General features: G+C 35.1%; 1 protein-coding gene across 1 annotated transcript; it reads left to right on the top strand.

The window, feature by feature from the left end:
• The first annotated feature begins 9,043 nt into the window (after window positions 1-9,043).
• On the top strand, window positions 9,044-12,788 carry LOC111893792 (protein C2-DOMAIN ABA-RELATED 4). The gene is made up of 3 exons (XM_023889875.3): window positions 9,044-9,268; window positions 9,786-9,881; window positions 12,356-12,788. Exons 1-3 carry the CDS (start codon window positions 9,158-9,160, stop codon window positions 12,629-12,631), a joined length of 483 nt encoding a protein of 160 aa, XP_023745643.1. The 5' UTR covers window positions 9,044-9,157; the 3' UTR covers window positions 12,632-12,788.
• The last annotated feature ends 5,490 nt before the right edge of the window (window positions 12,789-18,278 follow it).

The following is an 18,278-nucleotide window of genomic DNA, read 5'->3' as shown; positions in this document are numbered from 1 at the left end:
CACAGTATTCTTATTCTGGATGGCGTTAGCTTTTTGCTTCTGCAGTCGGTACCCCTGTACCTGTAGTTAAGTGTGCAAGATAAGGAAATTTGTTTTAAAAGGGTGTGGAAATTAGATAGTAATAGAGAAATTTGGGAAAGTGTGTTAACTTTCTTGTTTTGTAAAGCTTATATGAATTGATATAGCATATTAATAGTGGGTGAGCTGTTCTTTTCATATGTTTGTATAGTGTATGATGGATCTAACCTGCTTCTTCAAACATGATGGTCTTTCTAACTTTCACAGGCTGCTGTTGGGAAGACGATGTAGTTGGTTTGTTGGTTATGTCGAAAGTGGTTGGAGTATGTGGATGTGGGGTTGTTATTGTTGGTGATTGTTCGATCTCGGTTAATATAAAACGGATGTTGCTATTGTTTAAGGTTTTTATCATACGCAATGTCATCTTTTTCATCACACCTTTGGAATCGTTTATTATAGGGGGCAAGTTTTTCCTGTGGTCGGGGTCGTCTTCTGCTATGAGCATATCTGATGTTGTACCGAATAATTTTTTAGCAGCATTGTCAGATAACGTGACAGTCATTGAGTCGCACTGATCATTAATTGTTGCTACCTGCTTGTACCTATGTATATTAGCAATATCATTATATACATATATTAATCCAGGTAAGGTTACATAATGCGGGAATTCGGAAACTTTTTTATTAGTCTGTTGTGCATGTAGGTAGTACTTTTGTCTTATTGTTAATTGAAGAAAATAGTCACTGACAGAGAAATTGGCGAGTTGAGTATTCCATCTGATGGGCAAAACCAGTTTTTTCCTTGCTTGAGAGTTGGTTTTTTACAATCGGGACAAATGATCTGATACCAAGTGTCTGTAAATGTATAGTCGACTATAGATGCTTGTGCAGTGAAAGTCTGCTCCTGTAAAAAGATATTAATATTAGATTATGTAGTAAATAGTGAGGATGTAATATGGTTTATACGATTGGTAAAAGAAAATTAGATAAATTATTAATGAATTGGTAGTATACCGAAAGCTCCAAATGGCTTTTTTTATTTATCTCCAATAGTGGTGTCGGTGGTCCAAAAGAAGTTAATGAGGCTGCATTTGCTTTGTACCTATGATTTTTGTTCCTCATTAGTAAGAAAATATATTTCATGGTAATACGTCAGTTTTATAGTAATACCTGTCGAGAAGTGTAGTTGTCTCTCTGATATTTGGATTAATGTATATGTGAGTTGCGTTACTTGTTCCTAGCCTCAGTAAACCTATGGATGAAAAGTTTATAATTATTTCAAAAACAAATCTGCTTCGTGCAGTATTTAATGAAACGCACCAGCAACGGTTGCAATTTTGACATTTATTACAGCAAGTACAGTAGGAACAGGTGCATTTTCAATGGCGCTTCGGTTAAATTTTGCGGGCACATCAGTGCAGTCTTTCCATAGACTTATGGAAATTTGTTGACCACTGTTGTTTAGATATCTTAAATGTATTAATCAACTTAAAGGTACACTTAAAAAGATAGAACACTTACAAATCGTTTTCTAGGATGAGAAAAAGGTAAGGTTCCTTGTTTCTTTTGGTACAGTTTACCAATCTGACAAACACTCCTAAGAAATCTACATAGTGAAATTGAAGTTATATAGTTTAGATTTATGGTTTGTAATTGCGATATAAAAGGAACAATTGTTTGTATTATTTGTGCAAAAAGTGTTTAAAGTTATACCTGGACATTGGTCAACATAATCTGGTATTTGATTTTTTGATATGAAGTTAAACCAACTTGTGGGAATGGTCAATGTGTTTGGGAAAGATGTGATGGAAGAGGCCATCCCAATAGCAATGTATATAGGATTATCCAGCCATTTTTGAAAGATATCTGCTTCTCCACATGCATAAGCGGCGATTGTGTAACATTTTGAAGGAATGAGAACGGACTATACAAATCCTTGATCCTTTCCTCTGCCGAGAATCTGGATAGCATTACCCTGTCATTAAAAAAAGTAGGAATTAGGAGTTATAATATGAAGGTAACTGATCAACTTGTGTAAAAATGACTAAAAAGTTACGTGTTTGTCAACTGCCAAGAATCAAGTTTCATGAGAACGGATTTGTGGCGTCCACGTGCGCAAGATGCGCACTTGCAGGGGTGTTCCTAGAGATCCATATCCCAATTCTGAGATTGTTGTAAAGATTTCAGACATGTTTCTAGCATAGGAACAAAAAAAAATAGATAAATGTTACATTTTTTGATCATGTATAATATATATATATATATATATATATATATATATATATATATATATATATATATATATAGTTGGCTGATTATTTGAACATTGAAAGGTATACAACATGTTATATAATTTGGTTTTGGTTTGTAAAAAACGGTTATGTATTTGACCTCATTATTATTAACTCTGCATAAGAAATCTTTAAAAACAACATTTTTGGTTCTGTTCTGCTTGTTGTCAGTATCAGACTGTATTACAACTTTAATTGAGTCTGGGGATGTGGCACGAGACAAAGCAACATATAGTTGACCGTGTGTGAATACCGGTTCTGGCAGAAACACTCCAATTTTTTTAGTGATTGACCTTGACTTTTGTTAATTGTCATGCATAACAAACTTTCACTGGAAATTGTTTTCTAATGAAAGTGAAGGGTATATCAGCACTTTTGTGTATGAACTTAATGTGGGGTAAGTAAACTTGCTTTCCAGTACATGTTCCAGTAATTATGGTTCCTTCTATTATGTTTGGTAATAACTGTGTACCGTTACATAGACCTTCCCTTTGGTTCATGTTCCTTATTAACATGATGGGGGTACCAATTTTCAGTAGCAGTTTGTGTGGAGGTATACTTGGAAAACTAAACTCATTCAGGTATTCTGTTGGGTAGAAAGCATCAAACTCTGAGGATTGGCATCCATTAGATTGTATCGTATCAACACTTCTATAAGTCCTGGTCTCTCCTGGACTAATTTTCAGGATTACTTCGTTTATTTTGTGGGTTGTCTTGTTTTTTGGGCACACAATCGCTCTAGCTGATAAGACAGATGCAGATGGGTCCATGAGGACCCCATCACCGTATACAAAGTTGATGAGACTTTGCAATGCATTTGCGCCTGCTGGTATGAGAAGAGATGGAGGAATGTCAATCCATTTTGTGTTTTTTTATCAATCGGATCTGATTCCCCTATAGTACTATCTCCAACACTGAGTAACCATGATACGAAATCTAATACTGATAAATCTGAAGTGCAACAGCTACCGGAGTTCATCAACCACATGTTATGAGTTAATTTATAAATCGTAAAACATGGCCATAGGTATGAGTTTGGTAAAGTGAGGGCAATAATTTGTGATATTGTGCTTTTCGGAGACACGGGTATTGTTTGGCGAAAATCACCCCCTAACAAAACGGATATCCCACCGAATGTGTCTTGGTGGTAAAGTGAGGGCAATAAGTTGTGTGCTGAATTCATGGTCTGGGTGAAGAAGACAGAACTTGTGTGGTGAAGCTATCTATGTGAAGAAGCTAGTCAAAGTGAGGAAGAAGATCAGAAAACAAAGTTTTGGTGCACCTGCAAGTGTGTCTTGGTGGTTTGAAGAAAGGAAGAAGATCCTAAATAATTCAGATCTATTTGATCCGTGTGTGTGTGTGTGTGTGATCCGTGTGATTGGTTGTGTACAAGAAGAAAGGTCAAGTCAAGGAAGATGCCAGCAACAAACCCGGGAGGATCAAGTCAGGTTGTACTTGTGACCACTCAAAGTATCCCGCTGCAATGCCCCAAGTTAACAACTACAAATTATACAAGTTGGTCGATTATGGTGGAGTCGATCTTACAAGCATACGACTTATGGGAAGCCGTTAATCCAGAAACTGGAAAAGCGGTAGAGGCAAAGAAAAATCTAATGGCAATAGCATTTGTGTTTCAAACTCTACCTGAAGATATATTGCTTCAAGTGGCTAAGCATAAGGATGTAAAAGATGTGTGGGAAGCGCTTCGTGTGCGGTATTTGGGAGCCGAAAGAGTTCAAAAGGTGAGACTGCAAACACTTAGAACCGAGCTAGAGATGTTGAAAATGAAAGAGGGTGACCCGATTGATGAGTTTTCGGGGAAACTTAATGAAATTGCATCCAAATTCAAGAGTCTTGGGTCTATCTTGGAGGATGAGATAGTGGTAAGAAAACTACTAAATTCAGTTCCTAAGAAGTTTTTGCAGATTGTTGCATCGATTGAGCAATACTCCGAGATAGAGGACATGTCACTTGAGGAAGCTGTGGGAAGGTTGAAGGCATATGAAGAGAGAATCAAGGTTCTTGATGAAGATGATAATGATCAAAATCTAAACAAACTTTTATTGTCAAAAGAAGAATAGGAAGAGAGAACCAAGCGTGGTAACTTCAATCAAGATCAATCTGGACAAGGAAGAGGTCGGGGTCAAGGAAGAAGTCGTGGTAGAGGTCGAGATGGTCTGTTCCAAGCTATGAAGATCGAAGGGAGCAAGGTATGTATCGAGACAAGAGACATATTAAATGCTATAATTGTCAAGAATATGGACATTATGCGGCTGAGTGTCCTAAGAAAGAAATAAAGGAAGAAGAAGCTAATATGATTCAAGATGATGATGAGCCAGCACTGCTTTGAGGAATCAGATTACTGTCAAGATTAAGGGGGTGAGTGTTGGATAATCTTGACATGGATGGGCTGGTTTGAATAATGGGTTTGGGTCAAAAGAGATTAGTCTTTTATTTGTTTTATTTAGTATTTGAATAAAGGAAATTTGACCAGGTTCAAGGCAAGAAAACGTGGTATACTTGGTCTTATAGTGTCCTATTCTAGTGGCTAGGTTTTAGTTTGGTTTTCTATGTTTCCGTTGTGTATTTGTAGGCTATTTATAGCCCTTTTATTTTTGGATTGGTGTGTGCAGCCTTTTGAATAGAAATCAGTTTCCTGTTTCCTCTTCTTCTTTTCTGTTCGTGTACAGCAACAACAGGGAACAACTTTTGTTTTTCTTTCATATTTATTTGGAAGTTGTAGGGTTTGTTCCAACATTTGGTATCAGAGCCCTAAGGCTCGCGGGATCTGTGGAAGGGGTTCTATGTGAACCATAGAGATCAGAGAAAGTAGAAGCTCTGTGTGAGCCAAACAAAGCTCTGCATGAGCTGAGTTAAAAATCAGAAATCTGTGTGATTAAAACTGCATCTGTGTGATGTGTGATTGTGTTTTTTTGAATATTAATCTGTGTGAGAGAAAGGTTGTGTGCTGAACAAGTGTTATGTGCTGAATTCATGGTCTGGGTGAAGAAGACAGAACCTGTGTGGTGAAGCTATCTATGTGAAGAAGCTAGTCAAAGTGAGGAAGAAGATCAGAAAACAAAGTTTTGGTGCACCTGCAAGTGTGTCTTGGTGGTTTGAAGAAAGGAAGAAGATCCTAAATAATTCAGATCTATTTGATCCGTGTGTGTGTGTGTGTGTGATCCGTGTGGTTGGTTGTGTACAAGAAGAAAGGTCAAGTCAAGGAAGATGCCAGCAACAAACCCAGGAGGATCAAGTCAGGTTGTACCTGTGACCACTCAAAGTATCCCGCTGCAATGCCCCAAGTTAACAACTACAAATTATACAAGTTGGTCGATTATGGTGGAGTCGATCTTACAAGCATACGACTTATGGGAAGCCGTTAATCCAGAAACTGGAAAAGCGGTAGAGGCAAAGAAAAATTTAATGGCAAGAGCATTTGTGTTTCAAACTCTACCTGAAGATATATTACTTCAAGTGGCTAAGCATAAGGATGCAAAAGATGTGTGGGAAGCGCTTCGTGTGCGGTATTTGGGAGCCGAAAAAGTTCAAAAGGCGAGACTGCAAACACTTAGAACCGAGCTAGAGATGTTGAAAATGAAAGAGGGTGACACGATTGATGAGTTTTCGGGGGAAACTTAGTGAAATTGCATCCAAATTCAAGAGTCTTGGGTCTAGCTTGGAGGATGAGATAGTGGTAAGAAAACTACTAAATTCAGTTCCTAAGAAGTTTTTGCAGATTGTTGCATCGATTGAGCAATACTCCGAGATAAAGGACATGTCACTTGAGGAAGCTGTGGGAAGGTTGAAGGCATATGAAGAGAGAATCAATGTTCTTGATGAAGATGATAATGATCAAAATCAAAACAAACTTTTATTGTCAAAAGAAGAATAGGAAGAGAGAACCAAGCGTGGTAACTTCAATCAAGATCAATCTGGACAAGGAAGAGGTCGGGGTCAAGGAAGAAGTCGTGGTAGAGGTCGAGATGGTCTGTTCCAAGCTATGAAGATCGAAGGGAGCAAGGTATGTATCGAGACAAGAGACATATTAAATGCTATAATTGTCAAGAATATGGACATTATGCGGCTGAGTGTCCTAAGAAAGAAATAAAGGAAGAAGAAGCTAATATGATTCAAGATGATGATGAGCCAGCACTGCTTTGAGGAATCAGATTACTGTCAAGATTAAGGGGGTGAGTGTTGGATAATCTTGACATGGATGGGCTGGTTTGAATAATGGGTTTGGGTCAAAAGAGATTAGTCTTTTATTTGTTTTATTTAGTATTTGAATAAAGGAAATTTGACCAGGTTCAAGGCAAGAAAACGTGGTATACTTGGTCTTATAGTGTCCTATTCTAGTGGCTAGGTTTTAGTTTGGTTTTCTATGTTTCCGTTGTGTATTTGTAGGCTATTTATAGCCCTTTTATTTTTGGATTGGTGTGTCCAGCCTTTTGAATAGAAATCAGTTTCCTGTTTCCTCTTCTTCTTTTCTGTTCGTGTACAGCAACAACAGAGAACAACTTTTGTTTTTCTTTCATATTTATTTGAAAGTTGCAGGGTTTGTTCCAACAAAAGTATTGTGGATTTCCATGTTCTCTACAAATGCAGAGCGCATCTTGATAATGACTATACATATACCGTGGTCCTCGAAGAAAAGATGGTGGTAAAAGAACCCGTTTCCCAACAGAAAGACTTTCGGTATCACTATTAGAAAGTGCGTCATAAATCCCGCTTATGTAGGCGGATCTAAGTTTATCTTGATTATTTTGATAGAAGTCAAGCCTGCCTTGCACTATACTTATGTAAGCATCAACCAAATATTGCTGAAATAAGCTGGATGAATTTAGTATAAGAGACTGAACACCATTTTGTGCATGTATTTGATAGCTGTAGTACATATTTACAGTGAGATTTCTAGCATTTGAACCCGTTTCATTCAGTAGCTTTAAAGGCGGAGACCACCCGTCCTCACCATAAGGAAAGAGTAATGGGTATTGTAGTGGCATGTAACTTAGGTGAAGCTTACTAACATGCTGTGGCCGACCGGACTTTGAATGTATAATTATACCGTACTTATTACCAAAAGAGTCATCACCAAGAACAATACATCCTAAGGTCCCGGGTGCAGGAGGACCATATCGTCAATCAGGAACGTCATTGAAAAGACAAACCGAGTATTCATCTAAATCTCTTTCAGCAGCAATTTCTTTGACTGTCTTAAAAGTCTGAACGTATTCATTATGAACCGTGAGTATATCCATGAGTACTTGAACAACTTTTGGGTCTAAAGGTTGTTTTGTTGGATCTCGAAAAGCAGATAGTCTATTAGAGAGTTCGTGGTCTGTGTCAACCATATATAACTGCAAAAACCTTGGACCTTTACTATCTTCTGGCGAAAAAGAACCCACCCAATGTGACACCTGACTTGAAAGTTTGAATACATAAGGACCGGTACCTTTATTAATATCTTCATCTATCTCTGCTCCAAAAGATGTCATAGCAAACATGCTGTTATAAGCCCTAATGTTTTGTCTAAAAGATGGATCAGCATACATAGTAGATAACACAACGGGAGGTTTAAAAGGATAGGGCAATATAACAGTTCCTGACCTGCAACAACGACTATAACATGGATGGTTCTTTTGTGATTTAGATAACACTCTCTCAGAGTACCAAAAGAAGGCACCACAAAATTCACAAAGGAAACTGCAATCTCCCAGGTCGTCATAAAAAGGAAAGGGCGAAGGCATATCAGGCGGTACAAACCCAGCCAATCGAGGACACTGTCGGCGTTTGCGAGGCTTCCCTACCGACGAGGACGACCCAACATCGAAATCAGAACTTCTCTTACGCTTACCGCTCATGAGTTATGAAAAACCCACCCAAAATTCAGAAGGAAAAGGGAAGAAAATAAGAAAGTTTGAAGCATAAACAACTACAAATTGAAAACCGAGCGTTCGACGACAGAGTATAGATGAATCAAGGACACATCAAAAGCCAAAAAAACACAAATCAAAGAACACAAACCTAGAAAATAGGGCGGGAAGAGAAAACGGAAGGAAAACCTGGAAGAGAAGAGAATTAGTCGATGTGGCAAAATGAGTGGGATAATGTAATGAGTTAGGACGTAATCAACAAACACGTGGTAAGGAACCAAAAAAATCAGAAAATATATTATAAATAAATAACAAGCCAAAAAAAATAAAGAATATATCATAAAGAAGTTAATCCACATACGACGGTGGTAAAAACCAAAAAACTCTAAACTTCAGCCACAAGAACAAAAGGAAAAAATGTGGTAAAAATAAAAAGTAAGAAAAGTTGACCGTTCCTTAAACCCTCTGGGAATTAATATATATATATATATATATATGAATTAAATGGTTGCATTATATATTCGTAGATCGAAAAATCGTTGCATATTTTGTATAAAAATAAATGTTGTATAATTTGGAAAAAGACCAAAACGTCATAAGCCCTTTTTTCTATTATGTCAAAATTAATATTTTTTTTTCTTAATAATTTTTTAATGATAACACTTCCCATGCAAAAAAAAATCGAGAAAGAACATGTGTATCACCATCACCAATGAGATTTCATGTCCTTTCATGGTCATTCATATACAGAATTGATGGTGGCAATTGGCAACCCACCTCACGTTGATGAACAAAGCCAACCCAAATGCATGTTCCCCCTATCCCCAAACCCAAATCCTTTTCCCGATTCCCAGAAAATATAAACCCTACATTCATTCGATATTTCAATTTAGGATCACTAGCACCTTCTTTCATCTTCCCGATTTGAATTTCAGGATCATTGTATGGGCGGAGGTTTTAATATTGTTGCGTAATGGATAATTTGCTGGGTCTTCTTAGAATTAGGATTAAAAGAGGTATAGATCTAGCGATACGTGATTTCAAATCCAGCGATCCTTATGTCGTAGTCGCAATGGGCGACCAGGTTAATATATATATCCTTTCTTTTTTCTTCTAAGCGTATGCTCTTTCACTTTCATTCGATTAATTACATGCATGCATGCTAATTTCTTCAGTAGAACAATATATGACAATATAACGAATTGAACTGATAGAATGTAATTCCTTTAGATATGTGATGATCAATCGATCAAGAAGCACTGACATGAAAATTGTATTGATGGCATTTTTAGCTATTAATTAGATGTAGTCATGATCATTATAGTTATAAATGCATTGGGTCAAAAAATCAACACCCATATATAAGCTTACCTGATTAATTAAGTCATGTCCTTGTTAAGTCCCTTAAGTCGAAAAGAATGGAACTACTATACATTAATGCATATTTTCATTTAGTGTTAACATGAATTATGTTTTTTTAATTAGTTTATGTAATGGGAGGGATTCATGCATATATTGAAACTTGCTTGTTTTTTGTCCTTAGTTTTTCTTTTCATTTTTTCCACCTAAATAAATGTTTACTTTTTGTTTATTTGACATAGACACTGAAAACCCGTATTATTGATAAAGAGCTTAACCCAGTGTGGGAAGAAGATTTGACTCTTCCTGTTGAAAATCCAGAACTTCCAATTAAGTTGGTAAGTATCTTACATATACAATTATTTCTTAAATTTATCATATTCTCATCATGAAATTTCTAGTATAATACCTGTTAGTTATTTTATGTGAAATTATTCACTTATGTTAATTAGATTTACCATAATAATGGCATATATACTGAAAAAGTGAAAATCCTACCTTTTTAGGTAAAAGAATACACGTGAATCACTTAGAAATGGATTTTAATTTTTAACTTAAAATTGCAAATTGTATTGAACAACAGGTACATTAATGAAGTAACCAACCACATGTCATGAAAATACAAGCATTAGGTAAAAATTCCTAGTGAGAATGTTTTAGATAATATATTTGTAGTATAGGTTTACTTTATTCTTGATATACCCTTTTATCTCTAGTTTTCTATTTAGGTAATCCGATTTGTATATAAATTGAGGATTTAACCTTATGGACACCTCTAGTTTTAACAATGGTTATCACTTATTTCACCAAACAAAATATTTAAATTTTCTTTAAGTTTCTAACAAACCCAATTTACTGTATAAAAAGGTAACGAGCTTAGAGCTTATATGTTTTGACTTGCTATTACAACTTTACTAGGTCGTTTACATATTTACACCGTTGGCCCAAGTTTTCAATTTGTTACAATTTTGGTCCATTGCTTTTACAAAATTGTCCCGTATTTTTTATGAACTTTTTGCAACAATTTTTTTAAGGCTTTTTACGCATTTTTATAATTTTTTTTAGTATTTTTTTACACTTTTTTACAATCTTATTGAACTTTTTTACAAATTTTTTATAACATATTTAAACTTTTTTACAAGTCTTTTTAAACTTTTTTTTAAATATAGGAATATTGGAAATTACCATAACAAAAAGGTTTAAAAGTTTGAAATCGTAAGTAAAAATGTTTAAAACTGATGATTCCTTTTTAGAGGTTTTAAAAAAAACGTTTAAAGAGTTTCAAAAAGCTTTTTACAATTTATGTTTGTTAAACCTTTTTAATTACGCTTTTATAATAATTTAGACCAATCAAGTCGGTAAAACTGATTATACGAACATCATATACATCAATAATCTTAAATACAGATTAATCCCATTATCACGCAATGATCAAAAATCACACAAATCCATCAATCATTATTTCCGTATTAAACCCCTACAACCTAAAAACAACAACATACTTTCAGCTTTCATAAATTTAGACACTTCTATCATTTTTCATAAATTTAGACATATCATTTTATTCCCGTTTTCTCCTGTAAATTCTGATATTTTCTAAAATGTCAAACAAGTTTCTAAATCTAAGTTAAAATAATCAATATAGATACGGAATTTACCAAAATCTTACAAGATAATCAGCATATGCTAGAATCTAATATCACCACCTCTCAAATATAAAACTGTTATCCCATATTTTAATGTCGATTCAATTTGATGTCAATATTAATCTATATATTTTTCCTTATAGTAGTTTTTCATATATGTAGCAGTTTCTTTAAAAATACTCATAATCAATGTCAAGTTGGAATTTAGATTTGACACACAAAAATCATAGGTAACTTTTTCTTCTTTCCTTTTTCCCCCTGAAATGAAGGAGAGTTCATAAATAAATCTATAATTCTTAAACATGCTCTAAAGTTAGCTTAGTGGTAAAACCATAATTTTATTAAGTTGATATTGTTCCAGTGGTATAGTAGTGCATTTCTATAATTCATGGTGTATCGGTTTGTTTGTTGACTTTTAAGAAAAGAACACTACAATGGGCCGAGAACTAGCAAGAAGTACTTGAGTTGTGTGACATAAATCTACCATTTCTCAATTAGGTTATGTGTGGATTTAATCAACAACAATTGATAATTTTCCTAATTATGCAATTAAGTGGTTTTCTTATACAAATTTGCAACAATGTTCTATTTTAGGATCAAAAGATGCAATATTTTACCGAAAACATGTTTAACCTACTAAAATGTTAGCCGCACAATTTGTGCCTGTTGCATAAATTGGTAAAAAAAAAATTGTGTTGCCTAAATTGGTAAAAGTAACATTTTTGCATTGGTGAAACTACGTTTGCATAAATGGGTAAAAAGGAGTGAAACGTTTGTTTCATAAATTGGTAAAAATAATGAAACATTGTTGAATAAATGAGTAGAAAAGTAAAACATTTTTGCATAAATTGGTAAAAAAATAATAAAAAAAAACAAGTTCAACAACTTTTCATTAAAAAAAAGTAAAACATTGTTGCAAAAAATTGGTTTAAAAAAGTGAAAAATTGGTTCCCGACTAGCACATCATTCTCCCAACCATCCCTGATTGGAACTCTTAATGTTTAACTTTAGACCTTTTATATGGGTGCCCAAACTTTAAAAAGAGTGAAACATTGTTGCATATTTTGTCTAAAACCACTTTCTTGCATAAATCCAGAAAAAAAAACAAAATAATATCAAATAAATAAACGTTTAAGCATTTTTTTTTCTTGTATGTATATCTGCAGATGGTGTTTGACCATGACATATTTACTAAAGATGACGAGATGGGAGATGCCCAATTTAGCATCAAACCATTTTACAATGTAGTAAAATCCATAGACACTGTCCCAAATGGGACCGTCCTCAAAACGATAAAACCTGATAGGAATAATTGTTTGTCCGAAGAAAGTTGTGTAACTTTTAAAGATGGAAAGGTCGTTCAAGGTATGACTCTTAGATTGCAAAACGTTGAATGTGGTGAAGTTGAACTCGAATTGCACTGGATTGAGCTTCCCAAATAGGGTTTGGGATGATGGAGCTAGAGAAAGAATGAAATTGAATGGTTCGTGGAATACGAATGATATAAAAAAAAGTAAAAATTTGTTTGTTTGATCTGATGGAATGGATTTGATTATTTTTATTCTTTATGCGAGGGTGTTGTTATTCATTATGTCTTTGGAATTGAATGGAAAGTTGCAATATAGCCCATCTATGAAATTTGTAATGACATAAAGTTATTAAAATTCATTATTAGTTTGATTACTGTCACTCCTATCACTTTGTTGTTTTTTTTTGGCGAAATGATTCTAAAAGTGTTTTTAAGAAGAGCATGAGTCAAAATGAAATAACGGATGTACGAAAGAATAATAAAGATAAATAGATAGACTAATTTGAATATTGTGATTATAATGGATGATAGAACTTAGATGTTGGATGCAGTCTATTCAGAAATATAAATTTCAACAGATAAAAGCTTAAGAGTATTCAAGTTTTACACAAAACAACTCTGCTTCATTTATAATGGGCAGCGCCCTATTTATATACACTTATAGACTCTTCAAGAGTCTAGTACACATACGATTACAAACGATAAACTTATATTATTACAATCTATTATTGCAAGCTATTATTCTAATACGACAAACGCAATTATTCTTCTCATATTATTATAAACATATTACGAAAAAAGGACTCACATCACTCTTACTTCAATCACATTATTATATATACATATTGCATAAAGAACTTGGTGACAGGAATAAAAGTTGATTTCCCCGAGGAAATTTATATTTATGAACATCAAAGTGCATCCAACATCTAAGTTCATATCATTCATTAAAACCACAATATTCAGGTTAGTCTATCTATTTATCTTTATTATTCTTTCATGCTTTTGTTATTTCATTTTGGTATCAGAGCTAGAATTATGAATCTTACTAGTCTAGAAACGTGTAAACAATAATTAATTTTTTTTCGTAAAACAATCAAAGAAGCTAAAAATCTTCTTTCTTTTTTAAAAACATAGTTTAATACGTCTATATCTAATATCATATATAATATTGAAGTGACACGTATAGTAAACAATAGTATAAATTGGCAACAATAACAAATAAAAAATCTTGAAGATAAAATAACAAAATTAGTTTATTAAATATGTCTCAAGAAATAGAAAAGTCATCAATAATTATTAGTAACAAAGAATACGAATCAAGATATACTTTTGATGCCCTCATTAATAAAAACAATATTAATAAAGACGTTATACGAAAAACAAATTTTACATTAAGAAAAACAAAATTTTAAATATAACACTTTAAAAAACTTCTTTTCTAGAAAAAATATTATATATTATGGAAAAATCATAGGAGAAGAACCTATACCTATAGAATCAACTCAAGGTAAGATTATTATGTTTCTTAATAAATGAATGATTATTTTGCCACATGTCAATCTCTCATGAGTTTTAACACTTGTCATTTTATGGTATTTTTGAAATAAATATTATCAACTTGTCAATTTTTGATTTGTTTCAATTTTTAAACTTAAAGTCATATACTAATATATGTAAAGTATTAAATATCATATATATGATATTAAATTGCAATAAATATGTTTCTTTCTTTTTTTATTTTAAAGTTGTACATTAAAAAATATTTTATGTTTACGCTTTAATATTTAATTTTTTTTAAATCAACTCGTGTAATACATGGGTCTCACACCTAATACCTATAATAAATAAACAACAAATAAGAAATCATTATCATTATATAATATTAAAGAGATAGATAGATTAAAAATTGCCTATATTCACATATCAATAATTCAAATAATTTTAAAAAGTACTTCTAGTGATTTAGATACCTCAATAGAATTAGAAATAAGAGAGGATCGTATAATTCATGATCAAGAAAATATTATTGCAAAAGGAAAATGTAATTTAATAGAAGGAAAAATAAAATTTAGTATCAATATTCAGTTAGGATTAAACCTTAAAGATAAAAATTTAAGTAATAGTATTACCGTACGATATAAATTATTAAGACAAAATTTTATTCTAAAAGGTAATCATCTGTTTACTATTATATATCAAATAAGCGATGCATTAACAAATTCACATCATAGTATTACATTCAAAACAGAAGATAGAATTTATATTGATGAATTATTTACGCCTCTATTATCCCTTGAATCACCGAAAACAACAATAATTGAATTTAAGTGCTTATTGAGATTATGGTTTAATGGGTGAGTACATTAGGCGAATAAGCTAGTATGCGTAACGTACAAGCCATGCAGCCTGTATACTTAGCGTACAGTTGAGTACGCCCACCGTACTTGATGGTTTTGGGCTTTGCGTTGTTTGGGCCTCAGATGGGCTACTTGCATGGATTTTGTGTCTTGGGCCTTAGTAGGCCATTTGGAATCGAATCTTTTGGGTTAACGAAGCATTATTGTGCCTTAGGCTAAGGCTCATGCAAAGGGATTGGGCCCAATTGGAAATTGGGTCATATGATTGGGCCTTGTTAGACTGTTAACTTTTGGACAATTGGATTGTGATTTGGGGTTTCATTCTTGGACCAAGTTATGATAAAATAGTCTTTTTACCCCAAGTAGGGAGTTTTGATTAATGATGTAGATCCTAGTGGTTAATTAGTTGCTTTTGGCAATTGATAGCTCGGGGAGCTGTAGGACCAGCAGTTAAGGATCATTCACTTCTTTCGGTTTTTCGAGGTGAGTTTTCCTCATCAGGTTTAGCAGGTCTAAGGCACGAAGGCCGATTCTTGATGATTATGTTGATATACTTGTTACCTGTGTGATACTTGTATATGCTTGTATATGTATTCTTATCGGGCGGGGCCCATTATGTGATAATTTTGGTATGCGGTATCTTGGGAAAGCTCACTAAGCTTTGTATTTACTGTTTTTATTTTATGTTTCAGGTAGTTTCGGTTCCAAGAGGAAGTGCTCATGTTGACTGCATCGCACACACTATTGGGATTCCGCATATGACATTTACTCTAATTTTTATAACATTTGATACGTTGGTTTTGTTGAGATGTATGAATGATATTTGAAGACACTATTTTATCTATTTAAAACTGAAATTTTTGGGACCATATTTTTGGATGTTACAGATACAAATAAATAATAAAATATCTTACAAATATATTAAAAGCATACTGAAAATAAAACAGTATAATGACCCGTCTCCGGTATGATGATTCCTTGGTATTTATTTTGAAGTTGCAAGAGGGACTCGGCGAGTTCATAGCCTGACTCGCCGAGTAGGGACGGGATTTCGAGCACGTGTTAGCTGGCGACTCGGCGAGTCTGTCTGTCTGTGAGAAACCCTAAATCCCCGGGTTGCCCACTATTTAAGCCACCTTATAGCCCCCAATCTCGCCTCCTTCACCCTCAGAGAGCTGTGAGAAAACCCTAATTCGTTCTTGAGTGATTTATGTGATCTTGTGTGCATTTGTGAAGGCTTGAAGAAGGAGAAGAAGAAAGGAGAAAGGAGAAGAGTTGTAGAGCAAAGATTCAAGGGAAAACCAGAGTTCTTTGAGGTATTCTTCGGATTTCCTTCCCTTTTATGCTTTAAAACCCCATTAGAACTCTTCTAGATCTAGTTGATGCTTTTCTCAAGCCTTATGTTGATATGGAAGCCCTTTTATGTCGAGATATCCTTAGATCTGTCCATTTAGGAGTTGTAGAGCCCAGATCTATTGCCTTTATGGAGCTATTTTGCATAATAACCCTAGATCTACCCTTTTAAGTGCCTTTTTAGCCTTTATCCCCTTTTTCATGTGTTTGTACACGTAAAGTTGGAAACTTTACGTGGTAAATCAGCTTATTGGACTCAGATCTATCATTTGTATGTAATGGATTCAAGCAGAATCGAGTTTAGAATAGTTGCATGGTTGTGACTCGGCGAGTCGGAGGAACGACTCGGCGAGTCGAGTCGCGAGTCCCCGATTTCTTCCTTTTGAGCGGTGTCGAGTGGGACCAGTGAGTAGTGGAGTGGACTCAGCGAGTTTGAGGGTAGACTCGGTAATGGAGGGACTCGGCGAGTTGTTCATATAACTCGGCGAGTCCAAGGCAATCTTCTTAAGCTCAAGAACAACTCGTCGAGTTGTTCATATGACTCGGCGAGTCGGATGAAGATTGTCTGAGTTCTTGGATCGAGAGGGTACTCGTCGAGTCGATGTCATACTCGACGAGTAGCCACGAGTAGGATTGAGAAGTGAGATTAAAGACTCAGCGAGTTGGCGGCCCAACTCGGCGAGTCAGGTCAACTGTGGGTTGACTTTGACCGAGAGTTGACTTTGACCAAGGGTAAAAGAGTCATTTTGCCCAGTGCAGTGTTCAGTATTTGATTGAGTGTGTTTATGGACTTGTAGCCGGGGAGATACCGGAGCAGCAGCTGTTAGCCCTCAGAGCCATTCACTCAGCAGCCAGTTCACGAGGTGAGTTTCCTTCCAGTAGGAACGGGTCTAAGGCCACAATGCCGGCATGTTTAGCTAGCAGTAGTTTTCGGATGTTGATCTGATACAGTGGTTAGTATGTTTGATGCCTTCGTGGCTCAGACAGGATTTATGTGTTATGTGTTCCAGGCTACGGCCCGATGTAGTATGTAGTATATGTGAGTTTATGCCAGTTGATATGTTATGATATGCTGTGTTCAGTTAGCTTCGGACTTCGGTCCGATGGAGGGGCAAGGCCCCAGTCAGTTAGCTTCGGACTTCGGTCCGATGGAGGGGACAAGGTCCCAGACAGTTAGCTTCGGACTTCGGTCCGATGGAGGGGACAAGGTCCCAGTCAGTTAGCTTCGGACTTCGGTCCGATGTAGGGGACAAGGTCCCAGTCAGTCAGCTTCGGACTTCGGTTCGATGGAGGGGGCAAGGCCCCAATATGTGCTTGATATGTTATTGTATGGTATGTGGTAGTTTGGGGGAACTCACTAAGGTTCGTGCTTACAGTTTCAGTTTTTGGTTTCAGGTACTTCCGCAAGCAAAGGGAAGAGCTCGGGATGATGGCATCGCACACACCACAGCTTCAGCTTTTATCCTGGGAGTTGATTCAGTTTTTGATTTCGATATGATACAGTTTTTCCTTCATAGTGTTTTTATTATGTTTGAGATACATCACATATGGTTTTATGATATGACACTCAGATTATGGTTTTTGGTTATGTTGAAAAATGAAATTTTTGGGTCGTATTTTTGAGTCGTTTCAAGTTGGTATCAGAGCCTTGGTTTGAGGGATTCGGATACACTTCCGGGTGTATCTGAACTCAAACTAAGGGGAAATAAAAAGATTTAAAAAAAAAATGTTTTCCTAAAGAATTTTGAAAGCACTTAGAAAGAAAGAAATTTTTAAATGAGATAAGGGTGTGGTGCATGCGATCAGCCGAGCTCAAGTAAGTACTCCCAAATTACCCATACAAGTTATTTGTTCAGTTTCAGTTCCAGTAGAACAGCATGCTAGTATAGGACTAAGGATCTAGGAGGATGCCTTATGTGCCTGCTTTATGTGTTACAGCTTTATGAGTATTGCATGCTAGTATTGAGTAGACAGCAGTAGAATAGCCTGTTTAGGTTATGCCTGATAGTATGAGCTTAGCATTGTATGCTAGTACAGTTTCTCGTTATGAGAATAGTTTTGCCTGAG

Source organism: Lactuca sativa, chromosome 2 (genome assembly GCF_002870075.4).
Source record: "Lactuca sativa cultivar Salinas chromosome 2, Lsat_Salinas_v11, whole genome shotgun sequence".
Lineage (NCBI taxonomy): Eukaryota > Viridiplantae > Streptophyta > Magnoliopsida > Asterales > Asteraceae > Lactuca > Lactuca sativa.
Note: the sequence above shows the minus strand (reverse complement) of the source record. Positions and strands in the feature narration are given on the sequence as shown.